The 23620-nt window shown below is 30.5% G+C and overlaps 2 protein-coding genes across 2 annotated transcripts in view; one reads left to right on the top strand and one right to left on the bottom strand.

The window, feature by feature from the left end:
- The window catches only part of LOC134711653 (uncharacterized), a 62189-nt gene that overhangs the window by 4582 nt on the left and 33987 nt on the right, over positions 1–23620 (bottom strand). The gene's annotated exons all lie outside the window — the stretch shown is intronic.
- On the top strand, positions 7834–21610 carry LOC134711648 (uncharacterized). Its single transcript, XM_063572410.1, has 8 exons — positions 7834–7908; positions 15846–15989; positions 16747–16899; positions 17244–17609; positions 18185–18346; positions 18947–19349; positions 20204–20355; positions 20721–21610. Exons 1-8 carry the CDS (start codon positions 7848–7850, stop codon positions 21086–21088), a joined length of 1809 nt encoding a protein of 602 aa, XP_063428480.1. The 5' UTR covers positions 7834–7847; the 3' UTR covers positions 21089–21610.

The following is a 23620-nucleotide window of genomic DNA, read 5'->3' as shown; positions in this document are numbered from 1 at the left end:
TTTTGACATTTTTACTCTAAGAGTATGTTTGTTTTGTTCACACATCGTTGACAATGTAATGGAATTTGATGCGACTGTCATACAAGTGAGAGGTTTAGCTAGCTATAAAACCAGGTTCAATCCACCATTTTCTACATTAGAAAATGCCTGTACCAAGTCAGGAATATGACAGTTGTTATCCATTCGTTTGATGTGTTTGGACTTTTGATTTTGCCTTTTGATTTTGGATTTTCCTTTTTGAATTTTCCTCGGAGTTCGGTATTTTTGTGTTTTTACTTTTTATCCAACACAATGTTAGAATTCTCATAATTTGATTTTTAAATTTGAAAATAAGAAAATTTCTGCAATAACATAGTGACGTATCGAGAGCAATGAACTTTTAACACTATAAATGTAAATACATGTATTGTAAATTGTTCCATGATATTTATAGTTATGTAATTGTACAAAATGTATATAGGTGCAAATGAATATATGTATGACGTTAATATAAGGAAATGACAATAGTGAGTTTTTAGAAAACGAGAACTGGAAGTATGAGCTTGAATGAAAATAAATTTTGTAAATATCTCACAGGTGATATTAAATTAAAAATTAAATGTATTATGACTGAATTATTTTGTGTTTAATTTATTTATATTAACTTAATTATATTGTTAACTGGTTTTTGTTATTTAAACATTTAAAGATAGTGCAGTATATGAAATATAATACTTGGGTTTAAACTACAAATTGATCTTTTACTCGAAATCTTCACAGATCTTCAGTAGCGTACTTGAAAAAAATTCAATAGAGAAAAGATTTGTTAACTAATAGATCCAATGAGTTACCCTATTATGTCACAAGGGCATGTTTATAGCAGTTCTGAAGTCACCAGGTTACTTTCAAGCAAACTATGCACTTCTAAACTAATCTGATTCTCAGTTTTCAATATCTTTAAAGGTCACAGGTCTTTCAAATGCAGACAGTGATGTTGTACTTAGTTGTTAATTGTCTGATTTGTAATCAAACAACATCTTATTTTTATGCCTCACCTTCGATAGTAGATGGGCATTATGTTTTCTAGTCTGTGCGTCTGTTCACACATCCATTTGTCTATTTGTTCGTCTGTCTGTTTGTTCGTTTGTCTGTCCCGCTACAGGTTAATGTTTTTTGTCAAGGTAGTTTTTGATGAATTTGAAGTCTCAACAACTTGAAACTTAGAACACATGTTCCCTGTGATATGATATTTCTAAATTTAATACCAAATAAGAGTTTTTATACCAATTTTAGGCCAATGAACATAAAAAATGATCGAGTGAGTGGGGCATCCGCGTACTATGGACACATTCTTGTTATAAAATAACATAATTATGCACATTTAAAACATAATGAGAATACAGAGAACACACATTTATCAAAGTTTTATTTTATAATTTGAGAAATGATTTAATTAAAAAACAAAACGGATAACTGCATTCCTCGCTTTATATTGTGACCCTGTAAACTCAAAAATACAATTACATTTAACTGTAAAAGGAAAGAACTTTAAATTAATGTAAATATATGAAACTTATATCAACTTAAGATACATCCTGAATGACTTTAATATATTCTTATGTTAAATGGTGAAAGAACCTCTTAATTCTTTTAAAATATGTTTGTATGACACTTAATATGTTTGTATGACACTTAAACACTGGATGAATGACATTATGTCACATTGACATATTTTATTTTACTGATGAATAAATTCTGAAAGCAATTTTCCAAAACTGAGAGAGTATCCACATTCCCTAAACAACCTACACAAAATATTACATTGCTAGAAAGAGATTTATCACTTTTTGTTTTTGTTCCAAAGTGTTGTGTTTTTTTGCTTAGCTCACAAATTCATACTTTTGAAGTAGGGATAAAGATATTAATTATATTATCAATTGGCCAAATCTTTTATTAAATATTACCACAACTAAGTATATACTTTCAATAATTTGGTTCAACATGCAAGACAATAATTAAAAGTGAGATTTCACACAAGTATGAAAATCAGATGATGTGGTTTGATTGCCATTGAGACAAATATCAACCAGAGTGAAAATGATGTCTATCAAGGTGCATAACTCTTTAAAGAAAAAGTCGATCGTCCACCAATGTATAAAAAAATTATTGGTGATGTTATCCTTCATTATTAGAAGTTTTATAAAAATCTGCCAAAAAATGTACCAGTGAGTGGTTCTCACTCTAACAAGACTGGATAAATGGACAGACAAACAGACCAACTGACAGACGCCCGGTATTTCCATGCTCCTAAGCAACACATTACCTGGAGATAAAAAGAAAGTCAATTATAACAGCTTTTTATGGTTATTTGATTTATAGTTAAGAGGGAATAGGGGGTTGATGGTAATCCTTGAAATAATCTGCTGGTGATGACAATCTTTGTGGCAATTGGGGTTTGATGGTAATCCTTGAAGGAATCTGGTGTTGACGGCAATCTTTGTGGGAATTGGGGGTTGATGGTAATCCTTGAAATAATCTGCTGGTGATGACAATCTTTGTGGGAATTGGGGGTTGATGGTAATCCTTGAGGGAATCTAGTGTTGACGGCAATCTTTGTGGGAATTGGGGGTTGATTGGAATCCTTGAGGGAATCTAGTGTTGACGGCAATCTTTGTGGGAATTGGGGGTTGATGGTAATCCTTGAGGGAATCTAGTGTTGACGGCAATCTTTGTGGGAATTGGGGTTTGATGGTTATCCTTCAGGGAATCTGGTGTTGACGGCAATCTTTGTGGGAATTGGGGTTTGATGGTAATCCTTGAGGGAATCTGGTGTTGACGGCAATCTTTGTGGGAATTGGGGGTTGATGGTAACCCTTGAGGGAATCTGGTGTTGACGGCAATCTTTGTGGGAATTGGGATTTGCTGGTAATCCTTGAGGGAATCTAGTGTTGACGGCAATCTTTGTGGGAATTGGGGGTTGATGGTAATCCTTGAGGGAATCTGGTGTTGACGGCAATCTTTGTGGGAATTAGGGTTTGATGGTAATCCATAAGGGAATCTGGTGTTGATGGTAATCCTTGAGGGAATCTGGTGTTGACGGCAATCTTTGTGGGAATTGGGGGTTGATGGTAATCCTTGAGGGAATCTAGTGTTGACGGCAATCTTTGTGGGAATTGGGGGTTGATGGTAATCCTTGAGGGAATCTGGTGTTGACGGCAATCTTTGTGGGAATTGGGGGTTGATGGTAATCCTTGAGGGAATCTGGTGTTGACGGCAATCTTTGTGGCAATTGGGGGTTGATGGTAATCCTTGAGGGAATCTGGTGTTGACGGCAATCTTTGTGGGAATTGGGGTTTGATGGTAATCCTTGAGGGAATCTGGTGTTGACGGCAATCTTTGTGGGAATTGGGGGTTGATGGTAATCCTTGAGGGAATCTAGTGTTGACGGCAATCTTTGTGGGAATTGGGGGTTGATTGGAATCCTTGAGGGAATCTAGTGTTGACGGCAATCTTTGTGGAAATTGGGGGTTGATGGTAATCCTTGAGGGAATCTGGTGTTGACGGCAATCTTTGTGGGAATTGGGGGTTGATGGTAATCCTTGAGGGAATCTGGTGTTGACGGCAAACTTTGTGGGAATTGGGGGTTGATGGTAACCCTTGAGGGAATCTGGTGTTGACGGCAATCTTTGTGGGAATTGAGGGTTGATGATAATCCATAAGGGAATCTGGTGTTGACGGCAATCTTTGTGGGAATTGGGGGTTGATGGCAATCTTTGTGGGAATCGAGGCTGGTGCCAATCTTTGAGGGCATATAGATGTTGACAGCAATACAAACTATTATCAATGAAATACTATTAAGAAGCTTCTTATAATAATTTTAAAAGTGCTTAATTATGATAGACAGATGAGGAGCAAAAAAAATAAATACGACCCCCAACAACCCTCTATTTCCAATAGGCTGAAGATGTAACTATATATATTAGTTTTAAAGAGGAGATAAGACAGCAACACAACAACTAAAAAAAACATTTGACAACCAACACATATCAACTGTCTACACAATATGTCAAATTAGGAGTTGATGGGGTTGTAAAGAGCTTAGAATCAACTTAACAGAGACAACCAGAGATCTGCTATCAATATACATTTTGTACCTGTTTGACATGTTGCCAGCATGTTGCTTGTTAGTATTTGACCCTTAAAAAGTTGTTGACTTATTAAAAGATCTGATATATCTGATATCAAAATACTTTGAATATAAAGATTTGTAGATAGTATGTGTTATTATGTAACAGCATAAGGTAGCAGGTCCTAGGTATACAAATACTGTTGTAAAGTCTTTGAAAAAACAACAGTTATTTAATAAATTGGAATGTGTATATCTACCAGGTGTTTTATACAAAAAAATGTATCTAGACCCTTCTTATTGAATGCAATATGATTATTATCAAATCAAATCAGGACTTCAAATATCAAAGTGATGTAAGCTATACAATGTCATATCTGAGCAGATAAGCAATAATTATCCAATACAAGACATTAAATCTTACAAAAATTTAAATGAATTCCATTTTTTCAAGGATGGATAAATGAAAACTTCCAGGACAACTATAAAGTATGAGACATGCCTTTATATATTTAGCACTTTTATCTCAAATTTCATTGACTTAAATCAAAGTCACAATACAACATGATTATTGGTTGTTTCACCTAAACATGTACCTGTACTTAAATTTGAATCACAGCTATTAGTTTAATATGTCACTTTATACATGTATTCTCTATTAAGATCATAATCTATTGTTTCTCTGATCTAGAAGTAAGGAAATAAGATATCAATTACACATGTTATATTCAGGGGGGATATTTAAAAATGTTAAATTCATATGATAATTATTGATTCCTTACAATTCTAATGATTACTTCATCCAAAATTTTTGTTTTTAATATAAGGTTTTGTTACCTTGTTTTGTTGGGAAATACCATGCACGGTAGTGATTTGAGTAGGAACACAGAAATTCCCAGTCCATGTCATGTCCCAATCTGACTATATTATTTGGTATATTACTGTGGGCAGTGAGAGTATTGACCATATATTAATCACATGGCAAGAATGAAGACCATGTGTTCAGTGCTCGGTAAGAAACTGGTAGTATTACACTGTACATTTTTGTTTGTTTGTTGTTGACATGTTATATGAACATGTATTTAAAAATCACTATAAAATCTTAGAATGAATTTAACACAGATTCACTAATAGTTTCAACAATATTTATTCAAAATAAATCAAATTTGAATAAGGCAAACAGCTGAGCTTATGTTAACGCTTATTGGTTGTGAAATATTTTTTCTTCTAAATTTTACTTGTATGATGTTTTCCTCAGAGAAGAATGCCTATTAATGATTTGAAGAATGAGAAAAGAAATGAGACCTTGAAGGCATAAAACTTTGCTCAGTGCTCAGAGCACAAAAATCATGCTCGAAACATGAAATCCAGCAATTTGATTGGTTGATTTAAGAGTCTGAGTACAAAAATCATGCTTGAAAGTTTTATGACCGTGAGGCCAGGGCTCTGAAAGAATCACTTTCCACCAAGTTGGTTGAATACTTGATTCGAAAGATTGGTTTCTTTCAGTTCTTTAAAATAAATTTTCACTGAACTACAGTTTCCTAACTTCGTTCTTTCAGCTTCAAAATGAATTTCCCTGAGAAGTTCTTTTAACAGTTTAGACTATTAAAACCATCAAGGATACCTGGGTTCAAATTGTGTACCCCAAACAAGCATTTTGACTACATTACGGACTTATTAGTGATATTTAGATAACAAAAAAATAAATGGAAAATGTGTACCCATGGACAGATGATGCCTCTGCTTTCATTCAACACTATAAAGGGACATAACTCAAGAACGATAAAAATTACGTTACCCAATTTGTATTTGATCTGAGTTTTGTGGTAATAAGTATTATGTAAAGATTTTATAATGTTTGGTTTGGGAAAACATAAGTTAATGAATGAAAACTAAAAATTTAGCAATTTTTCGATTTATAGAGGGACATTACTTGATTATTAGTTAAAGTGGTGCATTAAAACACAACCGTATCTCTGTTTTGTGAAAATAAGCATTGTTTATAAGCTTCATAACATTTTGTTGAGGAAACTAAAGTTTTTGTAATCTTTCCATTTATAAAGGAGCATAACTCTAGAACAGTTAGAGTGACGCTACCAAAATTCACACTTGATTTGTATTTTATGGTAATAAGCATTGCGTATAAGTTTCATAACACTTGGTTGAGTCAAACTCAGTATATAAAATGGAAACCAACTTTTGGACGTACTTACATACGTACATGTACCTATAGACAGGGGTCAAATAAGTGCCCCCTCCACTACAGGGGGCATAAAAAGAGAAAGGCCATACTAAGAGCAAAGATAAAAAGCATTTAGGATCCAAAATTGAGCAAAGATAAAAAGCATTTAGGATCCTTAATTGTCAAAGGTTTTGCAAAATAAAATATTATTTTCCTTTGAAACATTTTTTTTTAGTATTTTGAAAAAGGTTTGTAAACAGTTATTTCAAATACATGTATACCAAAGTTCTGTTTATAAGCACCAAAGCATTTCAATATAATTTTTTGCTCACTTTCTGGGGAATTTATTTATTGTTATTTGTTTAACTTTTGTTCAGGTATAACACGATGAACTTACAAATTAGAATCATATAAATGTTATACCGTACAGCATCAAATTTTAAATATGATCTTTTAAATACTATTTTCTTGGCAGGGCTAACATATACGTGACAGGGGAAAAAATTAATTAAATCCCCTCTATGAAGATAATAATTTTGACATTTGTCCAAAAACTAAGAGAGGACCCTTTTAAATTCCCATTGATAAAACTATAACATGTAGCATTTCCTACAAAATTTGTAGTATGATTGCCAGTGAAAGATCTTTAGGTCACTGTATGTCCTTCAACTATGAACAAAGCCAATAGGGTAAAATAAGTTATAAAAAGCTCAATCATGATATAATGACAAAAAATCAAATAATTATGATTAATTAACTGCATGATTATTATACTTCAAGTATAGGAAAAGTAAAGCCTTTAAATATATACTTGCTCTGTATGAAAAGCGTTATGCAGTATTAACATGGGTTTTGCTGTCTTTGATTTGTATAATTGTATTTAAATATGGAAAGACAAAAATCAAATACGCTTAGGTAGCCACCCCAACATGACTACTAGTACCTCATGCAGGGTGTCAGTTCACCTTACCCATAAAAGCATTATGATAAAATGTATATCATAGGATAAATCTTATAGAAAGTGTATATTGCTATTTTTTGATAAAACAAGATGAAATCAGGATGAAATTAGGATACCTTCATTTATATCATTTTTAAATTTTATGTGCTAAAAATTAAATACAAACGGGTTTTTTTCATTCATAGCTTTTTAGGTACACAAGAACTGATATAAAAAAAACTTTGTTATTTGTTTATTATATGATTACCTTTATTTAACAATGAATCAAAGCATAAACATATTTTTTTTTTAAATATCTTCAGTTAACCAATCAAAGATTTTTTTGTGCCAAATTTACAAACCATATGAGGTATAACACAGTTCAATGACCTTTGATTTTTTAAAGAGCACTTACTTGATTTATATGATAGTAAACAAAAGCGAAAATTCTCAAATAAAGGATTGGGGAACTGTATCTAGTTTATATATGTATATGTAAAATGTTATTTATATAAGTTTGTATATGTATACAGGATATATAAAGAGTATTTAATATATTCATGGGACATCCCAATTTGATATAATAAAAACCACATTTCTACAGACTGACCACACAAATGACAATCAAAATGAAGACCATAGTCACACTGTTAATGAAGACTGTATTTAAACTGTTGGGTAAGAAAATACACAAATCTATCAAAACAATAACTTTAATTATGTTATATGATGATGCAACATTATATTTACAAAACTTATGATATCTTACAAATTTTTTTTTTTATTGACCCTGTGAAAAATAAAAAGACTCTTCTGTTCAAGATGAACTCCTTGCAAACTTGAGTGTATACTTATAAAAAAATATTTTTTTAAGCACCAAAACATTTATATAGTGTTGAGATTTTTCTCATTGTTGAAGGCAGCTATATTGCCTATAATTGATTACATCCACTACAGTTAGTCCAGTCAATCTAAGATTTAACCTCAAACTAATTGCAATAGAAAATGTTTAAGTTATAATCTATAGCATTATGCTCTTTATATACACAGAAAAAAGTCCCATAAAATCTAACTTGAGGATAACTCAAAATCAGCATTTTTAATTTTAAATTAACATTAGAAGGGGAGATAACTCTTGCAAAAATGAATCTTTTTTGGTCAGTTTTTGGTTGTTTTTCTTAATGTTTATGTAAAGTATGATACTTTGATTGGGTTATAAATTTGTATTTGACTAAATTATATAATCTCCTGCTCATGAAATGTTCAAAACCGAAGTGTAATGGTTAGTTTTTTTAGTTTTTTCGTGCATTTTTCATAAAAGGAATTGCAAATTTGAAGCTTTGTAACCATTTTGAAAAAATAATGTGAAAATTTAGTATTGTTTATATTTGTATATTATATTTTTTTAACAACTTACTTATCTAAAGAAACTTTAAACCACACAAAAAAGAATACATGCTTAATTATCTTTATTAAATTTGAGATTATTTACCTTGACATGTTGAAAAATTCAATAAATGGTCAACTAATAAATTACAAAATCTAGATTATAGCTTGATAAAATATACGAAAACACCTTTAGAGTTGTTTGTTATACTCTAAAGACTGCTAAAAGATCTAGAATCATTACATTCTGATGAATAGAAGCGGTACAGTTATAATTTTGTATCAATTTTTATTGGTATTTCTGCCTTTTTTGCAAGAGTTATCTCCCTTCTCAATGCAAATCTCCATAGGAATTTTAAATGGTGATTTTTTTAGACTTCCTCAAGTTAGATTTTATGGGACTTTTTTCTATGTATAATTGGAGTATAATGCTAAAGATCCAAACTTAAAAATCTTCTGTTGCAATTACTTTTGGGTTAGGGTCAAATTTATGCTAAATTGACTGGACTAAGTTGGAATTCTGGTGGAAGGTTTCGATTATTTGCAACAACTATAGGTCACAGTACAGGCCTGCCTCCACCTTTTGGAGAAAAAAATGGTTGATTATATAGGGAATCACTGGAGCATGACGGGAGTGGGCCCACTTTTAGTCAGTCAGTGGGCCCCGACTTTCTAGATACACCACTGATTATCACTGAATAACAGGCTCTGGATTTGGGACAGAATATGCCTGTCTGAAACCTTTTTATATGGATGGATATCATAAAGGTAAAAAATATGTTATTAAATAATTAAAAGCAGCGTTTATAATAAATTGCAGAACTAAATTTTATAAAAGATGGTCATTGCAAATTGTTGATAAAACAAGACAAACCATATACCTTCATCGTGTTCATTTTATCCTCCTTTATATTTATCTTACTATTGTAATAGTATTTTTCCTTATTTGCATTGGTACACAGGTACCCATATTTGAAACATTTTGTTTATTATATTTTAGATAGAGAAACTATTTCCAGATTAACTTCTTACTTAAAATAGAAAGTTAATGACTATTTTTGTTGTGCTTACTTTACAAAATCTGTACAAAATCTAGGATTAAGATATCCATAGAAGTTCAATAACAACTATGAATCTGATTTACAAGTCTCGTACTTGTTCGTGATAATAACAAACAACAATGAAAAGTTTCAAATAAAGGATAGGTGCCTATTGACGTATTTAGTAAACATGTGTACAAAGTATTTAGGAGATATAAATACAAATAAAGATATAAATATAAATGGGACATTCCAATTTAAAAATATTCTATGACCACATTAGACTGACCACACAGCTAACAATCAAAATGAAGACTGTTGTCAAACTGTTGGGTAAGAAAAAAAATATAGCATAAAATTATATTTTACATGTATAATGATTTCACATTATCTTTTCAAAAATATCTTATTAATGTTTAAATATGTTATTTTAATTTTAAATTTGACCCAGGGAATTTAAAGTTACTCATGAAAAAGACTTTGTCCTTTCTTTATACCAAAAAGTTTGTTTTTTGTACAAACAAGTTTGAAACAGTTTGTATTCAGCTCTTCAAACTGATCAACTGGATGAATATTATGAGCCCATTACTTGCATGAAGTAAGTGTTAAGTGTAATAGAAAATATATCTACCATCCTATATCAGTTATAATGGCTTTCTTTTCAAGAGAAGACTAAATACAATTAAACACTTTAGCCTTGGTCACACCTTACTGGATAGCTCGAACAGATGCCTAACGGATAACTTTTTTCAATCCGTTCATGTCTGTTAGACATCCGTTCTTATCCGTTAATATCTGTCCTTATCCGTTGCATGTCCTTTAAATGTGCGTTTTATCCGTGGACGTCCGTTCTGTCCGGTGAAATTTTGAGCATGTTCAAAACTTTGAAGGGACGTCCAACAGATAAAATGTTCGTTGAACGTCTGTTGGGCGTACGTTTTGTACGGTACTCGTCCATTTCGTTTCCGTTTTGTTTCAATAACGCGACTGTTACACAGCCGTTCGAGGTCTGGAGGATAAATTAACAAACGGACTTCTAGCGGATGTTTAATGGATAAAAAAGATGTTTACAAGTGAACCAATCAGGGTCTTAACCAGGGTCTTAACCAGGGTCTCATGAAGCAGAAAGTCTCCTCTCTAAAAACTATGCTAAAGGACTATTCAACTAGAACACCAAAAGGTGAATGGTTACATCTACTGGGGCAAGAGAAACAGCAGTGCACCCTATATACATAATAGAATACTCTAATTACTGCATATTAAGTCATAAATGTTAAAATGGTATATTGGTGTATGACTTAGTCTTTAATTTCAGGAACGTTAAACAATTGTCATATAAGAAAGGTTATGAACATAAATCAGTGATAGCGTGTGCTTCAGCATTCGGCAATCAATAATTATTTTTTTAAATCCTCATTCACGCTTTCCATACATGTTTCATTAAAATTTGAGAGTACCTAGATGGTTTATTTAAACCGCAGTTTAATTGCACAATTAAAAATTATTGTGTAATACGAAATTAGGAAGTCATCATACGAAACAGGAAGAGAGCAGTATTTCCAACAAGTGAAAACTTCATATAATATAATATTATAAAACTAGTTAAATGAATCAATAAATTTCAAGACCTAATAGGACATAAAATGAGTAAAATTAATGAATCCTCTAATACATCTTAAAAACATACATCCATAGATTCCATACTTTGTCCTTTGTATTCTGATTCCCAAATTGATTTAAGGGGGGGGGGGGGGGGAATATTCCTTTCAAACAGAGGACAAAATAAAAATTATATCCTGAATCCTGATTAACCCATATATCTAAAGTGTCAAATTTTGAACAGAATAATTTGATTGAAAGCGTTGCAAAAATAAATACAATTTTTCTAAAAATTGCCTTATTAATGCATACCTACCATCTTCGTTTATTCCTTTATTAAAAATGAATGGAGATGTGGAAAATATTTCCACTGAATAATAGAAAAATAGCACAAAAGACATGTAGAAGTAAACACCTTCAATAGATAAAAGAACAATCAATTTTTTATTATTTCTACATGTACAAAGAAAATAAAGATATAATCAAGACATTCAATATTGATGTTTCTGACAACGGATAGGATCTGACATAAAATTTTCATCAGAATGATACAAGATGAAAATTGTGATAATAACTGTATGCATTTCGTTTGGTTTTAAATTTCAATCATTGCTGATTTTCAATAAATGATCATCCAAACAAGGAAGAAAAATCTTTTCTTTAAACAATCGTGATTTTCCATTCCTCGTTTTTTTATTAGTTAAAATCTTCATAAACTTATTATAAACACTGAGGTAAACAACTGAAAATTTTTGGTCATGTAGGACTAAAGAAATGGAGTCCCAGCTTTAATAAAAAAAGATAAATTAAATCTCCTATAGTTAGTGGTAAATAGTATTTGCCATATCAAAAGCCAATATGATGATCAGTCTAGCATTGCTGGGTAAGAAAAAAATATAAAAATTCACCAAAATTATTAAAATTAATAACTAATCAAATATATTATATACAATCTAAGCAGACTGTGAGACATGTCCCATATGTTGTTTTTGTATTTATATTTTATTTCTGATTTTTTTGCACTTAACATGAATTACGGAAAATATTTAAGTCACTCTTTTTTTCTTTTGTTGAAAGGGATCATCAAACGCTATGTCACAAGTTTGAAACTTGAAACTTAAATCTATTATAAGGACCATTTTAGTTATTATTAATATTGTATGAACTAAAATAAAAAATTTATAAAGCACACAAGCATATAGTTTTGTAAGTTTTAACTAACCCAAATCAGTGTGTCTATTAGGAACTATGTCATATGTTGTTGCAAAAGAGGAGGGACCTGGGTTGAAATCACAAGAAACTTAATTCTTAACCCAGCCAAATTTGTATGTTCCTCTCCCAAGTAAGGTACTGTGTCAAAAGTTGTTTACCTTTTTCAAGATTTGGTTGTAAACATGTCTTTTTAAAATTGCTTCTTACACTTACATTGTCTGTTCCTTAGTCTATATACTAAGCTTAACTTGTGGTTTATGGTGGATCCACTTTTAAAACAAACATTCCCATTTAAACAAGATAGGGAAACAATCATTTTTGTTTTTTGTAGAAAAACTTTACCATATAAATAACCCATCTTGTTAAATTATAATCTAATTATTGCTGATTTATCATCATTGATAATTATGAAGGACATTGTTATTTAAAAAATATACAATTAGTTCTCTGCTCCAATTAATAATTCAACAATGAACTAAACATTAACACAGTAGTAGACGGGTGATTTTTTCTGGACATTATCCAAAGGAATTCCGTCAGAAAAAATAAGAATATTCTAAAAATAAATGAATATAATCGTCTATGGTCTGCGAAAAAATAGTATTAATCGCATAAACACAAATGAAGACTTTTGTATCACTGCTGGGTAAGGAAACAGTAAATCCTGTAAAAACATTAGTTTAAATTGATTTACTTTTAGTTACTAGAAACTTATCAAACATGTTCCAAATAAATTATTTTTGTTTATCTTTTATTTTTAATGAAATATAATGCCTAAATAACACATTGGAAACTTTTATTGTGTGTCAATTTGAAGAACACTTTTCCTTTATCTTGATCAATTTAGTATGACACAACAAAGACCAATAAGAAAACAATTGGGTTGAAAACCATTGCATGAAAACTCAAAATTGGCACTTCTTAGAAAAATTACTGAAATAAATGGGAAAAGTTGTTTAATAAATGTTGTTGGAGCACATTCACAACTTCATATTTGTGCCATCTGTCCAGTACTTTTCAAAGACCTGGGTTGAAAACTAGGTTGAAACTGATCAATGAATAGTACCAATACTTATTTCTGCTTACAAAATAAGGTTCTAAACAAAAAAGTCTGAAATAAGGAAAATAAACATTCCGCCTCCCCCCCAAATTTTTTTTTTTTTATAGATATAACAGGAGGAGCGCATCTTCAAATAGAATAGAATATTCCTATAAAATTTCAGGGCAATAGGTTGAAAACTGTTCCAGCTCTTGATTACACAGAATAAGGAGTTGGGTACTAATCTCTCTAACAACACACCTGACATTTTAATTCTTCACCTCGCCAACACGAATACACCTCAGACACACTTAATTAGTGGTACAATCAAAGGGTATTGCTTATTCTTTTTTCAAAAGATAGTGACACCCTTGTAAAGTAAACAATTTATACCATATTTTTATACATAGTATAAGTTTTACATGATATAACAGGACATTCATTCTCTTTCATCTGATCTTGTCACCTTAGAGATAATTCCTTCTGAAAATTACCAAAAAAAGAGACTAATTATAATTGCCTTATATGGTGCAATTCAATATGATCAATATATATTTTTATTGAAACTATGTTCAAAATACACCAGTTTTTTTTTAAACTTTCATAAACATTAACAGCCTATTTGAAATATATGTGCAGTATGTAAAAATATACCTTGGTATCACCAATATAATATCTAATATCAGTTTTTCTTATAGCTACAATTAATATTCAAATTTATTATATAACTATTGTCGTCAAATCAAAACAAGGGATAACTTTTTCAAGATGTGAAAAAAAATGATCCTATAATTAGTTCTCCACTTCTCAATATCCCAATTTTTTTTAATTCAATATTTAAACATTTAAATTTTTACAATTCTGTTTTCTGTGAAAATTTCTTTTTTTTCTAGAATTGTGGATTTACAGATTGATGTTTTAAATAATAGGGATACCCTGAATAAAAATTAACATTATCATCTTTGATCTTAGGAGAACAGTTAATCTATTAGATCAACACGATCAACACCAAAATGTATATTTATCATCTATTGTTGGGTAAGGAGCTATATAAATTTGACATAAATTTTTAGTTCTGATCAATTTACATAAAATGTACTCCAAGTAAAGATGTCCTCAATATTTGTTAAAAATATCATTTTTTATCTTTTTAATTTTTGATAATTACAACATTATGAACAGTTTTTTATATCTTTCAAATGATCAGAAACTTATTTATGTGAAGGACATGTTTCCTATATAAGTGATTTTTTTATCTAGTACATGAATTGGTATATCAGATTAAACTTTTAAAAACTTTTAACTCAATTGAAATGAATATTTCCTTTAAACATAAACAAAAAAAGGGCCTCTCCGCAGTATTAACTTGTCAAAAGTTGTTTTATAAGTGACTGAGAGTCAACATATAGCGTCTTCAGAATTTAACATTTGATTAGTATGAAAGAAATGAAATGTTGGATATACTTATATATGACGGCAAGTAAACAATACAACAAATCAAAATTAAAGGTCAAAATTCTTATAAATTGATAAAACACTGGACTACAGGGTGTCAAATTGTCAGGTAAACTTTTAAAGTTCCACACAACTGATGCTGATTCAAGTTAACTTAGAGGTTGTCACACAAAAGTTAATCAATCATAACTTGTTATAATTGGGGTGATTTAGAATGTTGTTGTTGTGTTGCTGTCACTTTATGGTTTATTAACTCATGTTCATATTTATTGGTTTATTTAAAATGTGTTTTTCCTTGGAATTCACTTAATTTCTTTATTTCTGAGGTTTACTTTATAACTTCAACTTGAAACAGACAGAGAAATCTAACAAAAAACTTACACATAACAATTAAGTCCACAGTAAGTGGATGTTTATTTTTTTTAATTTAATTTTAATTCCAATTTTTTTTCTCCTTTTTTACTCGGAGTTAGCGTCAATCTGAGTGATATGTTCACCACATCTCCTTTAATACATATTCAAATGAGTTGAAAGTCACAGTATATAGTAAAACAATATTTATTAGTAAACTATATATATAACTAAAGAAACCAAACTTTAACCTGAGGGAGATCTCAAGAGCAAAAATAAGAATCAAGCACTTCTGATCAATAGAAATTTATCTTATTATCTGTTTGTTGAAGCAAAAAACAAGACAAATTAAGATAAAACATTCACAACTTCTTTTCAATCCCTTAAAAGTATAGGAAGCAGACATACAATTAATTTCCGAGTCATTTTGGTCTCTTTTGGAGAGTTGTCTCATTGGCAATCATACCACATCAGAGATAAAAATACACCAAACTTCCTGTGCTAACATTGTTATTTTATTATATAATTTTCAGTGTTTACATTAGTGATTGGGGAAGTTTTAGCGGAGAGATGCATGTCTTCAATGAAAGAATATGATCCAGAATCACAACTGTGCTGTGATTTTGGGGTAGTACTCAAATTTAATGGACGTGGACAGAAGTTAGATTGCTGCACTGGTAAGTTTTGTGAGGATTTTACTTATGAAACTGATTGGATATTGTCTTTACACATGTATAAGTTTTTCCTGTTACGTAAACAGGAAGATCACATCACAATTTTTGGAAAAGTTCAAGGTCTCCTATATTATTATTGTGACAATTTGCATGTAAACAAAATATTTATGATTCAGCAATATGTCTAGAAAAAAATTATACACACTGTGTATCATGTAAAAATCTAATTGACCAAAACTTTCATACAATAAAGGGAACATAGAAAAAAAAAGGCCTAATCCGTCAGAATAATATGTTTTGGTACTTGTACCAACACTATGCTGGTCTTTTTGGATTAGACACTTTTCTGTTCTAATTATTCATACTCTTGAATGCTATGTCAGTTTTTTAAGAGATAATATCTAATTTAAACAACTTAAAAAAAAAATCTGTGGAGAATATTGTTCAGTTTTGTTTCGTTTTTTCTTTTCTTATTGTCACATATATACATTAAAAAAGATCACATGAAACACCAAAAAAATTGAGAACGTTCGACAGACCCCACCAACTCAAGATTCCACCAAGAAAAAAGACAACTATACTTCAAAATAACACAGGGTATAGATTGCCAAACTTGGTAAAGGCACTCAATATATGACAATCAGTATAACAACACTAATTGATGAATAACAACAATAAAACACAACTATTGAACCTACAGGCTGAGACAAGATTACAAAATTAAATAATATAGAATCTATACTTTATTTTTTACCTTTAGAAAAGACATTTATTCTTGATACTGAGATATGTTGTAAAAATGTGTCCAAAAAGTTGACAGAAGATGGCAAAGAACAAAGCTGTTGTGGAGCTATGCATTACCTAAAGTCAGAAAAAGTCTGCTGTAACAGCACCTTGTATGACAAAATAAACGGTAATAGGATAACTTAATGTTAATCTTATGACTTTATAAAATATTGAATAATACAAAAGGTTAATAATATAAGGTAATCAAATTAAAAACATTTAAGTAGTACTAGTATTACAAAAAATTCACACGGGATGGTTTTTCATGGGGTCTTCATTTTTTTCACAGATATTGATGCCCTTGTTAAAAGATCAATCTATTCATTTCTATTAAAAATAAAAGCTGTTCATTTCTTCACTTTATCAAAGGATCATTTTTTCATTGCACAAGTAATTCAAATGAATATATATATATATATATATATATATATATATATGTTAAAAGAGTTTTTATTTTATTTCTATATCTAGGAATCAAGAGTTGCTGTGGTTTGTCACCTATTGACCCAAAAACAACAACTTGCTGCAAGGATAAAAATAGTAATAAGAAGCCATACATCATAGGAAATCATATGAAATGTTGTGGGGTTGAATATTACAACAAAACAACACATTACTGTAAAAAGAAAAGCATTGTCTTACCCTATTTAACATCCTTATGTAACAACCATGAGTATGACATATTGAAACAGAAATGTTGCACTGGTACCTTGTATAATGTCAGTGATAGTGATGAGCAGTTTAAATGTTGTGGATCAAAGTTGTATAATACAGTTGATGAAAGATGTTGTGGTGGCAGTTTGACCATACCGCATGATGCTGAGTGCTGTGAAAAAGGTACTTTTTATAATGTTCTATAAATTGTATTTAAGATCTGTATTCCAGAATAGCTTTAAAGAAGTATACTGATTCCTGTATGTTGGAAACCGTGGGATAAATGTACCAACACCTATGATTGATTGTTGTGTAACTTGATGCTCAGCACTCTAAGCTTTCTTGTGGCAACAAAACTTAATTGGAGGCAGTAAAATGACAAGAGAGACCCATCAAACTTTGGCAGGAAACTGGCAATCCAAATAAATAAAGATCAGAGATGAACTCACCTGCCATATGCAGGGTTCAAACTCACAACCTCTGATTGCGGACAAGCTACACATACTGCAGACTTGACCAATAAATATAATAAAATTAAATCATCTCTTTTTTTAACCGTAACATTTTTTGATAAATATTTAAATCAGAACTTGTTGGAGCATGAGTATGTAGATTGGAAAGCAAAAATATTTTCAATCATCTAACTGACCACTTGTAGGGTTGACCTCTGAGTTTTTTTTCTCAATGTTTGAAAATTAAGGGTCTGATTGTACAATTTATTCAATTTATTCTACATGTACAAATCCAATTGATTGTAGGCCATTACTATCCGAGAAGTCAGACGTGTTGTAATGGACTCCCTGTTAACATTACATCATCAACAGAGAAGTGTTGTGGGAATGGATTGTATGATAGTCAGTATCAATCATGTTGTGGAAGTGTTATATACAACACATCTTCTCACCAGTGTTGTCAACCTGGTAAGTTCTGAATAAGCACTGTAAAAATCAGTTTGATACAGAATTTGAAAATTCATTATTTATATGGTAATGGGAAGAATATATCATCTCTAATGATTAAGACCAGAAGTTTGTGTCCCTACACCTTCTATTGCAAATTAGTTTCACTCAAATCAAAATTTATATATGACAGACTTTTCGTGATTAATGTATTAAGAAATGGAAGCTCACAAAAAATAATTTATTTTAAACAGATTGCTGTAAATTTAGAAGTTATTGTGAGGTTTTTGTTATTGCGAAAAATGCAACAGAGTTGTAAAGTAATTTAATTTTGCATTTTATTATGAATTCAACAGGATTTTTCTCAAAATCTTAAAAATTAAAATCACATTTGAGTCTAAAATGACAAATCACAATAATAAATGCACACAATAATTTCTGAATTTATAGTATGTATTGCATGCAGGCAGATTACTGTATAGAGATCTTCCCTTATTCTTATGCAGTGCAGTGGGGATAGAATAAAATGTCTCAGGTTTCTGTACAGTTTGTAATAAGGAATGCACAATATAAATATTAAGCATACAGATGGGCTTTTTTATAATGATTTTTTTTTAACAGGAGGTGACATAATTGATAAATCCACTGAATACAAATGCTGTGGAAAAATCAGTTACGACAGCCATGAAGATGTTTGCTGCACAAAAAACAAATTCAGTGGAGAAACATTTAAAATAATTACAAAATCTGTTGAATATCATGACGCTTGCTGTGTTCCTTATCACATTGAGAAAAGTCAGTCCTATTCAAGTATTACACATAGATGCCAGCTAGGTGGTATTATTAATAAAACTGTTATGTGTGGTTACCATCCTTATAATGAGACCTCAGACCTATGCTGTGGAGGAGTTTTGGATAAGATGGGATTAGATGAAGGAAGAGATTGCTGTGGAATCAAAAGTTATAACAAGACTACAAAAATCTGTTGTGACAACACAATTTACCTTAAAACAAACAAAGAGAGGTTAGTTAATAATGCATCTTAATAGGGCTCCTAGTTCGTTGGCAGAACCAGAGGTAGGGTTCCAGGGGTTGGAAGTCCAGGTTTTTTTTATGATAAATGCATTTGAATAGGGACATATGGTTGGAACCCCCCCCCCCCCTCTTATCCTGAATTAGGACCCCCACCCCCTTTTGATAATGACTGGATCTGCCTTTGCAGTTTCACTCATAATGTTCCATCACAGAATGCACCAATACTGTGGATATATTAATATTCTTTGAATATTAATTTTCGCGAATTTCATAGGTACAAGGGAACACAAATTTAATTCTTCAATGATCTATAAGTTTTATAAGGAATCCATGAAATTAAAGTACTGCAAATATGCAAGTTTTCCTCAAACCACGAAAATTGGTACCCACTAAAATAAATGAATCAACAGTATATAAAGAATAAATACTAAAGCTATTGTTCCACAACAGCACATAACTAAGGTGAACATTCATATACTTGGAAATAACTCCATCTGATGTAGTATGAATTTAAAAATTTTCACTGTATTAAAAAGTCAACTAAAATTTATTTATATCCCAGAAAAGATTTACATTTTGGGTAAGCTTACTTTCAAGTCAAAACAATTTAAAAAAGTAGGATTAGATGCTTACAAATAAAATTTCTTTAAACTTAGATTTGATAGAAATAAGATGATTTAGTATGAGTGCCAATAAGACAACTATCATTCAGTATATGCACTGAAAATATTTTGATACATATAATCCTTTTGAATTCTAATTTGGATGTTGGCATGTGTTTTATTGTCAAACAAAATGTAAAATTAGACACATACACTGAATGTTGCTCATTTATATTAACAGCTGTCATCAAAATAGCACAGAGTTTATAGATGTGATCCATCAAACACTGCCTAAGCATAGAGACTATGGAATATGCTCCTACTGTAACTTACATACCATCCAGAATGTCAAAGAGTTTCTGGAGTCCGCTACTAATCTATGTAAACAATTTGGTAAGTCTAGATTTGATAGAAAAAGGCTTAGGATTATTTTTTAAACTATTATTGTGATTTTGAACATGTTGAATACTGCCTTTGAATGCAAAAAAAACTAAGTTTCTGTAAAAGTACACAAACGACTTGAAAAGATTTGACATATTGAAAGGGAACACAAACAGAATGTCTGAAGAAGAATGTCTTTTTCTAAATATTTTACAAAAAATATTAATCATTTTTATCTTATCATTTTTAAAGCTTGGCTAACAAAAAGTAATATATATTTAAAAAAAAAAAGAAAGACATAGTTGCTTTAGAATCAAAACATATCAACTAAAATTATTTTGATAGTAGAAAATATTTTAATTAAATTTTACTTTCAGTCCTGAAGATTGCTAAATTAAACACATCAATGGCTGGTTACACAACGACAGTGGATGGTTTTATACGTCAAGATTTGCTCTCTCAGAAAACCTTTAAAAAACTAAAGATTCAATTCCAAGTACCTTGCACATGTCAAATGAACACAAGACCAATTATCCTTCTAACAGACCTGGATGACTATAGCAATCTTTTGAGATTAGGTGACAGTAACCTAATCATTCCATGGAGCAAAACAGCAAGCAATTACATTCGCAAAAGGGCTAAGTGTGCAAAGGACACAAATAAATTTGCCTTGGAAACAGTGGCTGGGTTCAAAATATCTATTGAATATACAAAACCTAAACTGAAAGGAAGAGACAGGTTTTAATGACATCTCAAATTAGGTCAAGGTATTGAAATTCTTGTTTACTAAGTACTATGAGAGTATATGTTTCATTACACTTCGTTTTAAAATAATCCAAGTATTAGTTAACAAACAAGTTTACTTTTCATAGGACTCAAGCAAGATGTTAATACTTCAATGAATGCTTTGTCAATCCCTTAGTTATTCTCAGGTTGTAGAATTTGTAAGATAGTTAAAAGACTGTATCAAAAAATGTCTCTGTGAAATCTCAAAGACGAACAACAATCAGTTCCTAGTCTAACATCATTTTGATTGATATGACAAATGTTGATAATTCTTATTGTTTAGTATTATGTTAATGTACTGCCATCACCAATATCATGAAGTTTATTACATGACCATCTCATTCATATGTGTGTTCATCTTATTAAGTTATTTGACTATAAAATGGCCTATTTATTAACTGCTCATTTTGCCATGCATTTTTGTAAATATTCATGTCTATTTATATATTATTAAATTTTTATTAAAAAAGTGTTGAGTTTGTATTTATTTCCTTATTTTCTACATACATTTCTCAATGTTGAAGGCTATATGGTGACCTATAGTTGTGGAGAGCTGTCTCATTGGCAATAATACCACATCATATTTTTATATAATTCAGATCATTAATTGTTGTGGCTAAATTTCTATATTGTTACCTTATGAATACCAGTAGGTGAAATATATAAAATATCATAATTGTCATCATAATTGTCATCATCATATTATTCTCCTTTCCAAAAGACCAGAATAGACACTTACAACAGGATTTAACAGAAAAACAAGATGCTTCAGTTAAAATTTGAAATTCCATAGATTTCATTTCCCCTCATCATGATTTGCTTATCAAAGGTTCATATTGCTTACAAAGATGCTATATAACCAAGGGTTTCAAACTGTAAAGCTGAAGTTATCCATTTGAAAGTTTTACAGAGGCAATCTTAATTTGGTTGCTTATTTTGAGATATCTATGAAGTGGAGAACTAGGGTATGTTTAATTTGTCATAACCATAATCCAGTCCTATTTTTAATGATTTAAACATCACTAAATGTGACTCCTTGAAAGGACTGATATAAAAAGAGCTACCAGTGGAGCATAACTGCTTACCACATGAACTAAGGATCAAGTTAGTAAATATTTAGTTTCAGTTACCGGGTATAAAGTTCAGAAATGGCAGTAGGATAGGTATTACCACTAAGTGGCAGGGGCCATAAAATGAAACAATAAAAAGCCAGCATTAAATGAAAGAACATATCATTCAACTTGTATTTTAATGAATACCTTTCCCATTTCAAAATTGGATGTTAGTTTTCAGAGGCCAATGAAAAACATATAAAAACTTATAGAATAAAAAGCTAAAGACATGCAATAATTAAGAAACATCACCCTTGTTTTCAGACAAATATAAACCTAGTAAATCAATATTAAATAGTAAATAAATTGTGTTGTTTATTCTTTAGTTTTCTATGTTGTGTCATTTGTACTATTGTTTTTCTGTTTGTCTTTTTCATTTTTAGCCATGGCTTTGTCAGTTTGTTTTAGATTTATGAGTTTGACTGTCCCTTTGGTAGCTTTCGTCCCTCTTTTAAACAGATGTGGTTGAACTAAACCTTCCAACAACCTGGAATTAAATTGAACTTTTCATTTTTTAAATGATTTTCAATCTTTACATAAGTGCCTATTGTAGCTTCAAAAACAGTTCAGCTTAACCCAGTGTGATATTAAATGAGTTTTATTTATATTAAGGCAACAAGAACCTTTAATGAAATTTCATATTAAGATTTACGTATTATTTTTCTTCCTTTAAATATTTTAAGTTACACCTATGAAAGTCAACAAATCTCAGATTGCATTTCAATTTCTTAAGCATTTAATCTTTATTTGATCTTATGATAATAAGCTATTCATACTATTAAATGACATATCCTACAGAAAGCAAAGAGAATTTACTGATCAATATTAGCAAAGTACTTGCAAAGTACATAATCTTAAAGTATGCTAACACTTTGCAAAAAAAGAATATATAACCATTAAATATTTTTAAAACTGCAGGAATAAAGTTTTATTGTTATTGTAGTGGTTTTATTTATTTTGCCTTCATCACGTTTTTAGAAGATTTAAACAGTGGCAGTTTCACAAGTAAATTAATTTTAATTTTGATCTTACAGTACCCTCTGATTTGGTTAACCACAGAGTACTAAAGGTTTCATCAGCATGCCTACCACAAAAAATAAACCTTATTAAGCAGGCTTATCACAAGAAATTCTTCAGCCAATGATTATATGTTAAGTAATAGCATTTTTAACATTTTCTGAGTACAATAGATAAAACATCATTCATACAGTGGTGTTAGTATTATAAGGATATCATGGTAAAAATGCAATGACTTGATGATGACTCCTTTTCAACACATATTTGATTGTACAGGTTATTTTGAGTTATGACTGTCTTTATGATCTTAATAAATGTTCACATGCTGAACTTTTTAGCCTTCTTTACTAATCATTAATACT

This window comes from Mytilus trossulus, chromosome 3 (assembly GCF_036588685.1).
Source record: "Mytilus trossulus isolate FHL-02 chromosome 3, PNRI_Mtr1.1.1.hap1, whole genome shotgun sequence".
In the NCBI taxonomy this organism is placed as follows: domain Eukaryota; kingdom Metazoa; phylum Mollusca; class Bivalvia; order Mytilida; family Mytilidae; genus Mytilus; species Mytilus trossulus.
Note: the sequence above shows the minus strand (reverse complement) of the source record. Positions and strands in the feature narration are given on the sequence as shown.

Excerpts from the sequence above, each read along its gene's own strand:
- LOC134711648 (XM_063572410.1), top strand. The coding sequence starts at position 7,848 with ATGACAATCAAAATGAAGACCATAGTCACACTGTTAATGAAGACTGTA. Across the intron at positions 7,909-15,845 it reads GACTGTATTTAAACTGTTGG|TGTTTACATTAGTGATTGGG; the intron begins GTAAGAAAATAC and ends TATAATTTTCAG. Across the intron at positions 20,356-20,720 it reads TAATCTATGTAAACAATTTG|TCCTGAAGATTGCTAAATTA; the intron begins GTAAGTCTAGAT and ends TTTTACTTTCAG.